The sequence below is a fragment of the Scomber japonicus genome, chromosome 3, assembly GCF_027409825.1.
Source record: "Scomber japonicus isolate fScoJap1 chromosome 3, fScoJap1.pri, whole genome shotgun sequence".
In the NCBI taxonomy this organism is placed as follows: domain Eukaryota; kingdom Metazoa; phylum Chordata; class Actinopteri; order Scombriformes; family Scombridae; genus Scomber; species Scomber japonicus.
Window position 1 is genome coordinate 26,268,777 of NC_070580.1, and position 16,469 is coordinate 26,285,245.

The 16,469-nt window shown below is 39.4% G+C and overlaps 1 protein-coding gene across 2 annotated transcripts in view; it reads left to right on the plus strand.

The window, feature by feature from the left end:
- The window catches only part of asic1b (acid-sensing (proton-gated) ion channel 1b), a 165,895-nt gene extending 150,741 nt beyond the window's left edge, over positions 1-15,154 (plus strand). For both annotated transcript variants that reach the window (XM_053315366.1, XM_053315365.1), the window contains 7 exons: positions 4,652-4,802; positions 5,724-5,780; positions 6,348-6,501; positions 11,621-11,712; positions 12,036-12,115; positions 13,514-13,615; positions 14,356-15,154. In XM_053315366.1, the coding sequence (XP_053171341.1) occupies positions 4,652-4,802; positions 5,724-5,780; positions 6,348-6,501; positions 11,621-11,712; positions 12,036-12,115; positions 13,514-13,615; positions 14,356-14,451 (732 nt within the window). In that variant the 3' untranslated portion in view covers positions 14,452-15,154. The remainder of the gene's footprint in view (positions 1-4,651; positions 4,803-5,723; positions 5,781-6,347; positions 6,502-11,620; positions 11,713-12,035; positions 12,116-13,513; positions 13,616-14,355) is intronic.
- The last annotated feature ends 1,315 nt before the right edge of the window (positions 15,155-16,469 follow it).

The window sequence follows — 16,469 nt, forward strand, 5'->3', positions numbered from 1 at the left end:
AGTTCTCACAGAGGTCACAGAGATATGTTTCTGCACATGAACTGAAACGGAGCTAGTGGAGCTGACAGCAAGTCAGTTTTCATATAACAAGTAATCCATGAAGTGGGTAGTATTTAGACAGGTGTAAAAACTGATATTAATGGCACAGGGTACTAAACATGTCTGACCATTTTAATGATCTTTCTTAAAGTACAAACATTTTCAAACAATAATGTGATAATCAAAGTGGTCATATGAAGACAAGTTACGAAGGAAAATGGAAAACTATGGACCATATCAAACAAAACCAACAGTGGAAAGTAAACAAGCCAAAAGCCTCGAACAGAGCCAGTGATAAATATGTTGCAGTCCTGGCTGACTCAGTCACTGCGGCACATTTACACTGTGACATGAGGATTGTGAATATCCAGATTAACATTTTGCAAAAATTACCTGTACAACTATGGTTAAAATAATCATATTACCAAACAAAAGTCTTGATTATTACACATAGGTTGTTAATACTGACGTTTAAGTGCAGTATCTCCCAAATGTCACCAGAGAAATATGAGTTGTTGTGAGATGATTAATGAGGTAGGAAAGAAGTTAAAATGCAGATATATACTAAACACATTTGTATATTTTTAAAACTTTTATGCTATCTCAAATCACAGTGAAATCACAAGTAAAAAATAAAATAAAATCATTCATACAGTAAGTTTTAAGTAAAGTACTGGTACCTTAAAATTTGACTTAAGTATAGGTTGAGTAAAGGCAGTAAAGAATCTGAAAACATCTTCCACCACTGAACAAATGTTAGCTTTATATGCATATCACAATAGTCAGGTCACGCTCAGTGCCTCAGTGATTGAGTCACCCAGGAGAGTAACATATCTGTCAATGTTCAAGGCTTTTGTGGGACCTTAGGGAGTTGAAATGAGCCGTCCCCCGTGGTAAGAGAGAACTCTGCCACTGCATGATCAGCACTATACTGTTTTTTGAAGGACATGGAGGTTGGAAACATAATTTTTGCCGGCTATCAATCCTGTGTTTCACATAGAAGGCAAAAAGTATTTCACAGACTCATAAATAACGTGCCAGTTTTCAGCACAGTTATATTTTACTGTCCTTTTAATGTGATGGACTTGAAAAGGTGGTTTTTGCCTGCTAGAAAACAAAACCCTAAGCTTTCAGTGTTAGAACTTTTTCTATTAAACCACCAATACCTCAGTGCAATTGAAGGGACTGTTTATGCTCAGCAGGCTGCAGACCTCAGTCCTTTTTGTAGCTATGATAGTTACACACTTGGGGCCTTAACATTATTAGGAAACACAAACTCTCCCCAGCCAGCTTGGGGAAGTCTTCCTTCCTCTGTAAAATGAAATGTATGTAGGTTACTCCTCTGAACTGTGAATAATTCTGCGGCTGTGATGGCGAGCATGCAGTCAGACAAATCATATACTCTGGGTCCTAATATGCTACAGAAGCATGCATAATGAATGGAGGAGAGAAAGCGATGGATTTGGGAGTGATCTCAGTCCTGCCACGTCCACACTACTAGTGAGTGCGTTCCAGTGTGGGTAGGATTTTGCATGCTGCCAATGTCGCGTCTGCAGGAGACTATCCCTCTTTGTTTTTTTTTCCCTCAATTTCTCCCTCCCTCCCTCACTTTCCTCACCGACAATCATTTCCTCTAATACAATTCTCTATTTAATATTATTCTTTTCCCCCTCACTCTCTCTCTCCCTCTCTCTCTGTGTGTCTCTGTCTTTCTGTATTTATTTATATATATTTTTTGTCTGGCAGACTCACTCTTCATTAATCTAATGCAGTTCGCTCACATTCATTCAACTCACTGCAGTCCTCACTTCAGCAGTCCTGTAGTGTAAAACTGTCAGGGCCTTTTCAGCCAGCCAAACTGTCACTCATCATGATCCCACAAAAGGAAAGTCTGCAAAAAAAAACTTTTCTTATCCCAGCTTTTCTCCAAGTGTGTCTTGCTGACTGTCACCTTTACTCTTTTTTTTCTACCTTTTACCTCATTGCCTGCTCTCTCGCTGAGTTAATGAAGGGGGGAATTGAGGTCACAATCTTAATATGATTTGTTTTGTTCTTCTTGTTTTGGTCATTAAAAAGCTACCAGCATACTAAAATTGTCCCTGAAATCTCTTACTGAAGATTATCTTTTGTCCAGACTTGCAGAATTAGGCTTTTGCAAAAGTTAAACCTGTGGGAAGTGATGTTGCCACAAGGTGGTTTATGATGGCTGAGGAGAGCTTTTGAAAATGCAGACAAATCAAAAAAGCAGACCTCTGAGCAGCAGAGAGCCATTACCCAGTCATATGGCTCCTCCAATAGGTCTACCCCACGTGATGAGGTGAATAAATACACAAGGACCAATTATTGATTATCACATTTATCCACCTCTGATGGTTTTTATGTTCTGTATGACTTTGCGAAATGTCCTTGATGTGAAAATAAGCATAGGAGTCATTAGTCCGAGCTCTCTGGTCGTGTTGACTGCGCTGCTCTGTGTGTAAATACTGTACGAGCATGTTGAACACGGACTTGGGTTATTAGTAACCAAATCCAGTACGCAGCACACGCGGCTGCCTCTTGCACTCCAGTAGAAATTGTAAAATGCGGGTCTCTAAATCACAACAGTGGCCCTTTAATTTATTGCTGTGTGAGCACTCAGTGATGCACCGTTTGAAATGATGAGACGGAAACACATAGGGGCCGTTTTATAGCCTCCAACTTCATTTAATGCATCAGATTCTGACCTTTTTTAGGCAGCTGAAATGTAAATGATTTTTGCTCATATTTAACATTATGCATATTGAAAAATACAAAATGCACTCTGCCTGAGTGCATTCAGTTTGCTCTTTCACAGTATCAAGTATACACACATTTTATTAGGATTTGACACAGGTTTATATTTTCAAATTTGCCCAAATTTCTGTTTTATAATAAGTTATTTTTTTTGTTTTATAAAGTATTCTATGTTTCCTGTTTTTCCCCTATCATTATGAGTCATCATTAGATGGAGTGATCAAAAAAGTCAAAAAATATACTGTTTGTTATCTCATCGTTATTCATTATACGTTTATTATTTATTCTTTTGCTCTTCGTAAGGTGTTTATATGCGCCTCTAAATACTTTATATTACCATGTGTTGTACTAAATGGAATAAAAAATGGTCAAAAGTCACAATACCTGTCAACTGTCAGAAAATTAATCAGTACTATAACTATGTTGATAACTGATTCATCATTGTAAGTAATTCTTTGAGCAACAATGCCAACTATCACTGGCTCCAGCCTCTAAAATGTTGATATTTGCTGACTTTTTTGATAACAAAACAGGATACAGTTGGTTGGCTGTTATGATGAGAGTTTGTTTGCAGACCCAACAGCAGACACAGAGACAGTGGATTGGGAAGTAAAGGGGCTTAATGGCACACAGAGGAAAAGGGGGGCTGGAGTGAGCAGGGGCAGGCAAGCTTGCAGTAGAGGTACGTTGGACTGGCTTGGCTCTGGAGACCTGGACACACAGAGAGAGGAACGCATACAGCGAACAAAGCAACACTAGATTTACTGAAGTAGAGTGGCCGAGAGCAGGTAGCTACCACTTACCTGACTGAACAATTTGGCAGGGGGTGTAGGGACAGCCAGAGTATTTGAGCTGTGGGTGATGACCTGATTGCTGCCAAGTGTGCAGGTAGGTAAGCCAGTTCCAGGACACACACACACAGGGAAGGGGACACAAAGTAGAACACAGAAAAAAAGAAGAAAAAAAAACCTAGTTGGCAATAGTAAGCTTACTTAAACTTTTGGAAATTTTGACAGTGATTTTCACTTTATCTGAAATTTCAAATACAAAACAATGATTAACAGATTAACTGGCCATCTTTAGTTGTAATCTCCTTCAATATGTGCGGGGAAATGCATGATCTCACATTCCCCAGGCTGTGCTAAAAAAGGCTAATGTGGTATAATAGAGTAATATTAAAAATTAGAAAAACAAATCTGAACGATACAATGTGACAGATAATAAATATAAACATATGGAACACAAGTATTAAATACTTATGTATATGTTGGCCCTGTGTTTATGTGGGCTTTGCAATTGTATGTTCCAAATGTGCAGGGCGGTGCAAATGCTTGTGCTCTATGATGATCTTGTAGCTACAGTGATGTCTAAAAGACAACATACAATACAATGCGTTTTTATGTAGATGTTGCACAAGAGAATAATTCAATTTGTGGAGCTAAACAGAGGAGCATGGAAACACACTTTGTCCTGCAGCAAATCTGTTTTGAGCATATAACTCATACAACATGACGGCTCTACTACACAGCTGATATCACTGAAGAGTGGGTAGTACAGTGAAAGCACAGAGGGAGACTAGGAATAGGAGAAGCGTAGGAGAGAAGCTCCCACAATAATCACCAGTATTCACATGGATTCGCCACGGAGATTCATTTTGTGTGTGCCAAATAGAATAAATGTGTAACAACTTCTCATATAGACAGAGTAACGAGTTTATCTTCATATTGTGAGGAATGCAAGGTCAAATGAATGCATTACAAAACAAGATGTTCAACAGACAGTACGCTTTATTTACTGAAGTGGTTCAGCAGTGTTGCATCTCTCTCTCTCTCTCTTTCAGCTGACGTACTTACCTCCTCCATGGGGGGACTGCAAGGCCACAGCCATGGACTCAGACTTCTTCAACAGTTACAGTATCACGGCCTGCCGAATCGACTGTGAGACCCGATACCTGGTGGAGAACTGCAACTGTAGGATGGTCCATATGCCTGGTAGGAGATATTCCTATAAAAATAAAGCGTTCAAGTGTCTGTTCTTCTGTTCCCCTTTGGAGGTGCTTTCATTTTTGATTGTAATGACAAAAGCAATTCTTAAGGAGCAAACTGTTTTTTTGCCATCAAGTACAGAAAATCAGATACTTTCACACTCCAGTGGATCGGAAAACGCAGCTATTTTCACTTTGTGTTTGTGCAGTGATTACAGCTGGCATTTGCTGTCTACCTCGTACATTTAATCACCATGTGGCATCTGAGACAGCAAATTGAAAGGGAATTTGGCACAGAGGAAACATTTTGACCTGGCCTGGGTTAACCCTCGCTCGCCTGTCTGATAATTGTTAACGTTTCTCTCCTCAATCAGGGTCACTTTCAGCTCTGTTGGAATTCAGATAGCCAGACTGTCCGTGTGATAATCAGGATTAGCTGCTATGCTACAGCGATCGTACAGTTGATTAATGTGAATCTACAAAGAACTCGTCAGTTCTGCCCTGCCTATTGTGCCCTGCTCATATTCATCTCTTCTGTCTTTCTAGAGTAATATTTAAAGCATATAAACCAAAATGCAGTGAATAATTGCAGCTATGAAACCTTTTCTTCTTCATGCAAGACATGTATTTCCTGTGGAATAGAAGGAGACAGGTGGTTCATCAAAGATGGAGAGGGTGACGGAGGCAAAGGTGACAGAGACTGAAAGGAGTGACGAGAGGCAGCGAAAGCACAAAAGTTAATGAACTCAGTAAAGAGATGAGATTAAATTTGCGACAAATATCCAGTCTTGATAAGGACGGTAATGACAGGCTGAGACAAAATTAATTACAAGTGCAGATCTCCTTATCTTTTGTGCTCCCTCTTCTTTCCTTGCTCCTTCATTTTGTTCAGAGTTAGAACATTGTGTTTTCTTCTGCCTGTCCTTAGGAGATGCCCCATACTGCACCCCGGAGCAGTACAAGGAGTGTGCAGATCCTGCCTTGGGTAAGGCGATAACCCAGTACTGTATGTTGCGCATGCGTACGTGTACACACTGTTCTCTGTGTTATGTCCTATTGTTCAGGGCCTCTGATCCAAGCTGATAACGGATAATAGCGTTCTTTTGGCCGGATGGTAGCCTTTCTCAAATAGTAAATCTCAGGCTTGGCACTGAGGCACTGCCTTTTCACACTCCCCTGTCTCTCCATTAACTGATACCTTTCAGGCCTTTCATGTCAGTTGCTTGTTTTCATATTGACTTGCATCGTCTCACGTGTCGGCCTCTGGCTGCCGCTGTCTCTCTGGCTCTGTCAGCATGTGTCTTATATCCTTTGTATTTCTCATAAGGGTCTCTGGGGTCTCTCCTTGCAGCATCTTTTCACAACACTCAAGTTTTCTTTGATGCATTTCGCGCTGCCTACATTTTGTTTGTCGTCCCGGGGTGACAATAAATCCACCTGTCCTTGTGTCTTCTTTCTTTCAATCTCTGTCTTTCCACCCCCTCCCTTCTCCTTCTCTTTCTCTCATTCTCTCATTTACTCTCTCACTCCATCTGTCTACTTTATTTTTCAGACTTTCTTGTCGAGAGAGACAATGACTACTGTGTGTGCGAGACACCATGCAACTTGACGCGCTACGGTAAAGAGATGTCCTTTGTCAAGATACCCAGCAAAGCATCTGCCAAGTACCTCGCAAAGAAATTCAACAAGACAGAGCAGTACATAGCGTAAGTATACATTTTTTTATTTTATTCATCCAAGAATGACCTTGAATGTTTTATCAGAGCTTTACTTCTTATTTCAGCATATTAGTCTTCTACTCTAAGCACTTCAAAATCAAACTTCTCAATATCTGTCATTTAAGGAGTTGTGATTAAAGATCCAATTCAGAAATGTTTTAAGGCACAGAAAAATTCTGCTTTGAATAATAATATGTGTCTAATATGATTTTTTTTTTCAAACAAAAAAGTTTAATTAACTGGTAAAAAAAGATCTTAAAAGCTTTTCTACCCCTCCATCATTGTAATATCAAGAATGATGAATATGCAAATATTTTTAGCCTTTTAACTGCTGGACACAAGATGTTCTATACTTCACTGAAAGGTCAATTCTCAATGTATGTTCACATCACACTTTTTTACATTGCATATTGTACTAACATTTGCTACTAGACTAGTTGTGATGTCACAAAATCATGCGTGTACCTAGACAGATGACCAAAAACGGTCATGTGCTTATATATCCATATCATGTCACGGTTTTACAGATTTTGTTGTCCAAATTAAGTATTCCAAGCAAACTGTTATGGAAGGATAAGTTCACAATTTGTCTGTCTTAAAATAACAGTCAGATGTCAACATGAGGATTGAAACAGTTTTTGCTCTCTAATCATTCCTGCTGTTCATACTGAACATCAGAAGATCCCCTCCAAATATGTTTACAGTGGAATTAATGGGGGACAAAATCCAGAGTCCTCATTTTGAATGAAAAATGCAAAAATGCATTTAAACATTTATCTGAAGCTAATATGAGGCTCCAACGGTTGAATTAGTCAGATCAAGTGGATATCTTCCACAGCTATATTTTTTTTGTTGTTTTTTTTATAAAAATGTCTCTCTTTGTGTCTTAACTGACCACGTTTTCTTTTTCAGCTGCAGCGGAAGTAAAAAAAGAGGACAATTGGTACTAAAAAGACAGAAACCTTGAAAGATTTTTACTTGATTTGATTCATTTGCTTTCATTAGCTTCAAATCTACTTTTAAATACATTTTTGCACAGGAGGATGACTGTGGATTTTGGCCTCCATCACTTACATTGAAAGTGCATTATGAAGGGTTCCCTTAATACACAGTATGAACCAAAAGAAGTCTCAGTCTTTTTTCAGGCATTTGACTGTTGTTTTAGGACAGACTTTTCGTGAACCTATCCTTTAAATTAGTTTAAACAGTGGGACATTTCATTAGATGAAATTAGGGTTGAAAACAGTTCAGTGTATTAAACATCAGTTTGATTAAATTTGAATTTGCACATATTTGCCATATTGTAGTGTATTGTTTCATCCAATATCCCACGTGATGAGGTGAATAAATATATATCAAATTTCTACTTTTCTACAACAGTTTCCACCTATCTTACCCATTTCCTGTCAGCTTTTTGTCCTGTTCTGCAATTTTAACAATTTCGTCTACTTGCAGGGAAAATGTATAAATAAATTGTTTCCATCTTGGTATTGTTGGAGGAAAGTGTGAAAATAAAAGCAAATTTCTCCAGGCATGAAAAAAAACATATTTGCAGGTGAAATGTAGCATGTCATACCTCTTCCATAATGGATTTTCTGGTGCATCATTGTTTAGCAACATGGTGCTTAATGAGTCTCAAATGTAGCTTGTGTGGGTCTAAGACTTTAAGATAGTTTTAAATGGATTGAACCATTTTAGTGAATAAACTCACAAAAAGCTGCACTGCAAATCTGTTGATGGAAGATCAAAACATAATCGTCAGTTACCAGTGGGAAAAAGAAAAACATACTACAGCATGTCTTACAGTTATTGCCTGTCTGTGTTTTTGGGTTCTTTTTTCATTTAAGCATCTTTCCTGAATAACTGAATCACTTTTTCAAACCTGGATGTTCTCATTCAGGTAAGGACACACAATAAGAAGCTTCCATGAGGGAATAACTTGATGAATCAGCCAAGTATTGAGTGCTTCTTTGCCAAATCTACTAAAAAGATCAGAAGTGGTTAAGAAAATGACGAGAGGGTGCAATAGCAGTCGAGTCTTATATCTATCATTCCCAGTGGAGCTGTTGAGGATGAGATAATTACACCATATGTAGTCAGAGTGCTAAAAAATCCTTCCACTTCTTCCTTCAGAAAGTTTTAATTCCCTTTGGATAGACGTGACTCCATCCGGTCCATTTTTTGACTGGCCATATTTTCCAAGTGATGTCAGTGTGATGAGTATTAGCTTGGAGTTGTCTGGTATCTGTGCTGTACAGTGCTTAGTGGTGTGAAACTAAAGTCTTTGACAGGACTTGGACAGTCTTTCTGCCGGGAAGAGAGAGAGAAGGAGAGAGGCACACACACACACATATAGGCACACAGCTTCATCGGCTGTGTGACAGCTATGATCAGATGTATAGCAGTTTAACATTGCTAAGGAATAAGAGAACCTGACAGCGAGGAAACATCATTCAAGCTGCAGGTTGACACTTCACACAGGTCAGGATGAGAAAACACACAAAAATGTCAAAAAACGACATAGATCTGTGATTCCTTAAAAGGGGTACTTGTACCTTGGGGGCACTTCTTCAGTTGCCATGGTGTGCATGGAAAGATGTGAACAAGTAGAAACTGCCATTTTATTTGAAGAAGTTCACAAAACTCAAAACAGTTCAAGGTGTTGGACGAATGGTTGAAAAATAGAAATAAAAATAAAAACAGCACATTCCAAAATATTAAGAGTGCCATCTGTTAAGGTCAACACCCACAATCTTATGTGTGGCTAGAATAAGGTGAAAAAAGGAGTTATAATCTCTCCCACTACATCTCTGTTCTGGAACAAAAAATTAAATGACGTACCCAAATTAAAGGACACTTTCACCGTTTTTAAAAAACGTCTTAAAACAACAGTCTGGTACCCAAATGAACACTGAAACAGGTTTTTCTTTCCATAATCATTCCTCCTGTTCATACTGACCATAAGAAGATTCCTTCATAATGTACTTACAGTGTAAGTGATAGGATCAAAATCCACAGTCCTCCTCTGGGGCAAAAATGTATTTAAAGGTTTATCTGAAGCTAATATGAGCTAATATGATGGCTTCAGCCATACAAATGAGTCAAATCAAGTAGATTTCTTTCAACGTTACAGTCTTTTTAGTGCCAAAGTCCCTCTTTTTGTTACTATACTTCCACCACAGCTCAACAGTGGAACCATAGCTGAGGAAACACAAAGAGGGAATTTGATGCTAGAAATAATGTGTCAGATATCCACTTGATATGACTAACTCAGTCTGCTGAAGCCTAATATAAGCTTCAGATAAACTATTAAATCCATTTTTGCATGAAATGACTGTGTGGACACACTGTGGATTTTTGCCCACATCACACCAAACACATTTAAAAGGGATATTTTAATATGTATGAATGATGGGAATGATTACAGCGAGGAAAACCTCTCTCATTGTTCACATGGTCACCTGATTGTTGTTTTTAATGCAGAATGGCTGTAGTCCTGAACCACAGTGAGTATATGCATAAATAAGATCTTGTCAGTAAGGAAACTCCCAAGTTTCTTGTTAAAAAAGCACTTTTAATTTAAACAGCATCAGCAGAAGGTCTTTGAAGTCAGTAAAAATTGAAATACTTTGTTCACCTGAAATAAAAATGTTATTTCTTCGGTCTAAATTACTGCCTGAGGCTTGGTCTGAAAAGGTCGAGGGTGGCATGGGGCTGTAAAAAAACAATCAGTGAATACCTGCCTCAAATTTGAAGAAGATAACACACAGTATGACAATTCAGCCGTGTTGTTTCCATAAAATGGTCTAGCCAGGCATCCAAAAAGGACATACCCAGAAAAATAACACAAGGGGTGCAACATAGTGAGGTAGTGCTGTTGAGTTAATGAGGTTAAACATTATGTCACCCCAACTATGTCATAATCATTACAGATTGTGCAGCTCATATTATTAAAAAAGAGAAAATAGATAAGACATATAAATCAATAGTGTGCCAACTTTCAGAATATATGACAGAGAGATGTTACTAGGAGACGTGTCAAGATCTTTTACAGGAAAGAGGCTACAGAAAAATCACCACGTAAGCTCCTGTGTTCCATAGTGTCTATTGTGTCTATCTTACAGTATATATCCTATAAGGTTCTCTATATGTTTAGCTATGGCAAGAGATGAGTAATGGTTGAAATATACAGCTTCTGCAATTCCAAGTTGTAATATATAAATATGTAAACCGGTCAAGATCAAAGCAACCTAAACTGTTCAGATGTTTAAAAAAAAAAACAAATTTGTAACATGACAGGTGGTGTCAGTGTCGGGCTACTTGAGCTCATCTGACGGGACAGCATGTCTGAGGTTAGCTCAGCAGGTGAGGATGAATAAAGTGTGTGATGACTGTTTTGCATGGTGTTTACAAAGGATGTTTTAATGTGAGTTTAATAAAGTCAGTGTATTCAAACTGCTGGAGCTGGCAGTTTTATCTCCCACATGGAGCGAGCAGATGCTGTGCGCTCATTTTGTATTAGTATACATCTCCATCTCTACATTACCATACACATAGCTGTAATTTGCATTTAGTCGTTTCAACTCTCAGCCCTTCGGCTTCACCGGAGTTTTCTTTCAAGACTGACAGATCATCACTTGTCTTGACTGAAATTTAAGTAATAAAACAGTTCACAGAGTGCAACAGAAAAGAACTACAAAGTTGAGTTGTGGTTTTGATCTCATCTCCAGTGGGGTGTGAAGTCTGAGTCGACCCACAGAGCGGATATTCAGGAATCAAAATAATAGCATGCCTTGCCCTGGGCTTTTAAACTGATCCCCTTTCTTTTTTTTTTCCTGCTGATGTCACGAGTTTTAGAAATGAACACAGAGTGAAATCAAAATAGCTGTCATCATTTCCTTTGTATTCCTCAATGACCAGACCCACCTAGAGGAAATGAGTTAGGCAGCGAGTTATTTGCTCAACTTGATGCATCTGCTGTTATCTGCAGGAAGTGGCAGACACCAGTCATCTTCTTCGCCTGAGGCCGCTGATAAAAAATGTAAAATGTAAACCAAGACATTTGAATATGTGACTTAAGACTGCGTGCTTCCCTCTCTGTTTACAGTGATAACATTTTGGTTCTGGATATCTACTTTGAAGCCCTGAACTATGAAACCATTGAGCAAAAGAAAGCCTACGAATTGGCAGGCCTCCTGGGTAAGGAAATGGCTCTCAAGCGTTTTCTTGGGTATTCATAATATGTGGTATGCAATATGACAGATGCTTTTGATCCTAAATGACAGCAACACACTTGCTTGAAATTTCATAATAGGTGTTCAGTTCCCCGAAGACACAAACTGTCTCTTTAATCTTACTTGGCTTCTCAACTACTGTTTTGCATACATCTGTATTTTCTGTTACATTTCTCAGCTTTCAGACAAAAATAAAGATGAATACTATTTTACAAAGCTGATCATTCTTTTATATCATGCTCAGAAGGAATTGCCCTGTGTGATTCTTTCTTTTATTTGTCTTTCCAGGTGATATTGGAGGTCAAATGGGTCTTTTCATTGGAGCCAGCATCCTCACCATTCTCGAACTCTTTGACTATCTATATGAGGTATATAAATACTTCCATCATCATCATAACACCATCAGGTGTCGCTTAGATAATGGATCCAGTGCAATGTATTGTTCATGTAAATTTGTGCTGCTCCAGTATTATCAAATTATTTGTTCACAAAATCAGGTTTTTCACACATTACTGTCCACACAAGAGACTGTTTTAGCGAGCATGACGAACGCTCTGTCCCTCACAGCGCTGCAGCCCATCTCTGTGTGAGACACACACACATCTCAGCAGCAGCAGCGCTGAATACATTAACATTTTGGATGTATTATATTTTAGAGTGGTCAGGATGTCTCTGTCCGTTCTCATTACAGTAACTCTCTGTTGCTCTATTCCTATCTACCAGTAATGCGGAGAGATTTTTTTCCTGTGTCTCTTAGTCCTTGGTTGGTGATGGTGTGTGCGTGCGTGCGTGTGCGTGCGTGCGCGTGCGTGCGTGTGCGTGCCTGCGTGTGCGTGCGTGCCTGCGTGTGCGTGCCTGCGTGTGTGTGTGTGTGTGTGCGTGCGTGCCTGCGTGTGTGTGTGTGTGTTCTTGCTGGCTATCATTTTGAGAATTATACCTGGTAAGTGAGCACATTTTGGCTGGTACTCACTTTTTGACACACCTTCAAAGGACAGTTTGAAGCTTCAGAGCTCGTTTTAGAGTGAAGGCTAGAACTGGGTTTAGGTTCAGTTTAGGGTTGTGATCGTTAAAGATGGTTAGGTTTAGGGGCATTATATGAATCAATGTCCTCACTAAGATAGCTATACAAGCATGCGTGTGTGTGTATTTGTGTGGGTATGACTTACGTGTAAGTCATTTACTGGGACACAAATCAGACTTAAGACCAGTTGATTTGGGGACAAAAGCCATTTACCCAAGTGGAAAAATGTTTTGGGGGTTTTAAGGTTAGGGTTAGGATGAGTCTTCAGGAAGTTAAGTCTATGAAAATACCCCAAAAGTGGCTTAGGTAACCATGTGTGTGTGTGTATGTACGCCTGCGTGTGTGAGATCGACTGAAGGAATACGTAACAACACAGGCCCACATGCTCATGTGCAGTATCAATGGAAAAATATATTTTTAGATGCATAAAATCAATCTCATTTGAATTTCCACTTGCTCTGTGTGTGTGTGTGTGTGTGTGTGTGTGTGTGTGTGTGTGTGTGTGTGTGTGTGTGTGTGTGTGTGTGTGTGTGTGTGTGTGTGTGTGTGTGTGTGTGTGTGTGTGTGTGTGTGTGTGTGTGTGTGTGTGTGTGTGTGTGTGTGTGTGTGTGTGTGGGCTTGAACTCATGAAAGCCAATACAAGACCCTTTTTTGGATGCTGCCCAGAAACAAAGAAAAAAAAAGAAAAGAGAATAGTGTTTTGATCCCACAAAGGTCAGTAATGGGTGTCCTTGCCTATTTTCAGGTGATCAAATACAAGCTGTGCCGATGCGTGAAGAAGAAACACAAAGGCCGCAACAACAACGACCGGGGAGCTGTGCTGAGCCTGGATGATGTGAAACGCCATGTCAGTAGGCTGTTGCTAAAGTACTCTCACTGTGTCAGACTGCATTTCTTTGACAGGGGCACACTCTCTTCTTTGTCTTTACTGGTCTCAACCTCAGCCGGAGTGAAGGCAGGCGAAGCGGTGGTGGTGTTGGGGTTGGGTGGGGAGGGGGAGTGGAGAGAGATGAAGGGACCAAAGGAGAGAAAGACTTGAGAGACATGAAGGGAGCCAAAAAGTGATTGGGATGAGAAGGAGAGAAAATTGAGGGAGAAAAGTAAGGGAACGGCAAGTGGCTTAAATTTAATCAAAGCTCGGGGGGACCGGACCAGCAGGGACAGGGACTTGGAAAGATGTGACAGCTCACTTATTTCCAAGTGTAAATGAAGCCGGTTCACTTTAATTGTAAGTCTGAGCCCAGGCAGAGAAAAAGGAAAAGATGTGCTCTTGCTCTGATCTGCTTTCCTGACTTTCTTCTTTTTTTTCCATCTGCTTTGGTTATTTTCAGGGTTTCTTTTAGAGTATTTCTTAGGAATCTTTTTTATCTTCTCTCTTTAACCAGCCTGTTTTTTCTCAGTGTGTTTTTGACTTTAAAGCTTTTCTCATATGTATTTTATTTATCTTTTGTTTTGTTGTGGGTGTCATGACTCCTCCTCTGCACATTTGTCTTCCCTTTATCTCGCTGCCTCCGTCCCTGCTGATCATTTCTCTCCTCTCTCTTTATCCTCCTTTTTCCTCTTCCTCTCTCCTCATTTCTCTCTCAGGCTCCTTGTGAGAACCTGCGTACACCATCGTCATATCCTGGCAACATGCTACCTCATCACCCGGGCCAGGGTAACTTTGAAGACTTCACTTGCTGAGCAGACCCGTGTGAAGCATCAAAGTGGGTGTTATGCAACCAAAGCCAACCATACAACAAGACTATCCGGCATGGTAGTGCGAGGAACTGATACAGAGTCAGGATGGAGCCATTTCTTTTCATGGAAACGGAGAAAAACGAGAAAATCTGATACGACAAAGAACTTTCACCCGAGGCCAAGTGGAGAGTAAATCCCAAACATAAAAATATCTCTGTCAAATTTTTGGAGAACATTTCATGCAGCACTTTAAACTCTCTGTTTTCCTCTGGAATACTGCCGCAAAGGATGCTCATGGAGAAACCTTGCCAACACGGACCTCTCTTTCAAAAGACAAAAAAATTAAAAAAAATAATGGAAAATGTACAGTTACGTCATCATAGACAGCCGATCAGAAAAAAAGCCCCATGCCTTTATATAACACGATGGTTTCACAGAACACCGGCCTGCTAGAGGGACAAATATTCATATTGCTTACTCCACTGTACATGTAGCAACATCTGTAATCGTTGCAGCTCTCCATAAAACAACAGTTGGACTCTGTGTAGTTTGTACAAGAATGTATCTATGTTCACAATGAGTGTAGTCGGGCTGTGCAAGAAGTTGACAGCTTGTGGTTGTCATGGTGGCAGAGGTGGTCATAGAGGTGCATCATCTACCATTTAAAATGTACTGGTGAAGATTTCAGGTCTCATCATGTAAATGCATGCTTGTATTTGTCCAGTGCATGTCTTCATTTCTTCATTTCGTCATTTCTAATTTTGACTTTTCATGTATGCATATATATATATACATATATATGGATGAAAAATTACCAAGTTTGCCTCAATGACATACAACAAAAGGAAGTTGATACATACCAACATACCATATGTTGGTATGTATGTAGCTACAGTGTGCACTGTGTGTGTGTGAGTGTATTGGTGGGGTCTACCATACGCTACTTTTGGGGACAGATTTCAGACTTCAGACAATCTGTGTCCCGAATTGGGAAAAAGATGATTTTTAGGTCAGTGGTTAAAGCTAGGGTCAGGCAAGTGGTTATGGTGGTCAGGGTTATGAGAAGTCTCCAGAAAATGAATGTAAGTCTATGTAATGTCCCCAAAAGTGACCATGCCCTGATATGTTTGTGTGTATGTGTGTATGTGGGCTCACATGGGGCCAACGTCATCTAAGCAGGTACAGTGTGTTTGTTGATTGTGCAAATGTATGAGCTGCACCTGATTCAGTTTCTCATCTGTTTGTTTTTCATTTTCACGTGTGTCCACTGAGTCAAGGCATCCTTATCCAACATTCATTCAACTTCATTTATTCTTATCTTGACTGCAGGATGAGGTGACAATGTTTTGTTTTGTTTTTTTCAAGGAGAGCTGATTGCTGAAATCCTTGGAGTTTTGTGGGGCTGTTAAAATATTTCTGTATCTGTGTTCTAGTTGCAAAAGTCTTATCAAAGCACAATACCGCCAGTATGTAGAGGTGATGTAAAAGAAAACGTACTATTCTTCTTGATATATTGTCATATTATTAATATCGTGTTGATCCAACTGTTTGTTTTTTTTTCTTTATCTTTCATATAAAACATACTCAATATTGCCTGATAATCCTGTCTCCATCTTCCAGATAATAGGCTGGTCTATTTAGGTATCAAAGCATAAATAAAATGTAAATATCATTTTGGAAATTGTTATTCTTTGGAGCTTTTATTCTTATCAGTGAATTTATGTTCGGAAGCCTTTATCCGTTTGGTTGAACAGATAAACAGGCTGCAGTGTTTTTCAGCTGCAGATACTCTGCAAATGTTCATCTTTTTAATCATGAGTAGCTCTCAGAGATTCTGATTAAGTATTCAGCGCTTCATCTTAGGCATTTTGCTATCTCTATTTTCTCAAATTAACACGTTATCTTGTGCTTTGCTTCATACAAAATTTTCTTGGAATTAAATCACCATTAAGGGAAAGGTTTTGGGGGCAGGACACTGGTAATAAAGTAGATGTTGCTTATCTGCTTCAGCCATTCATTTG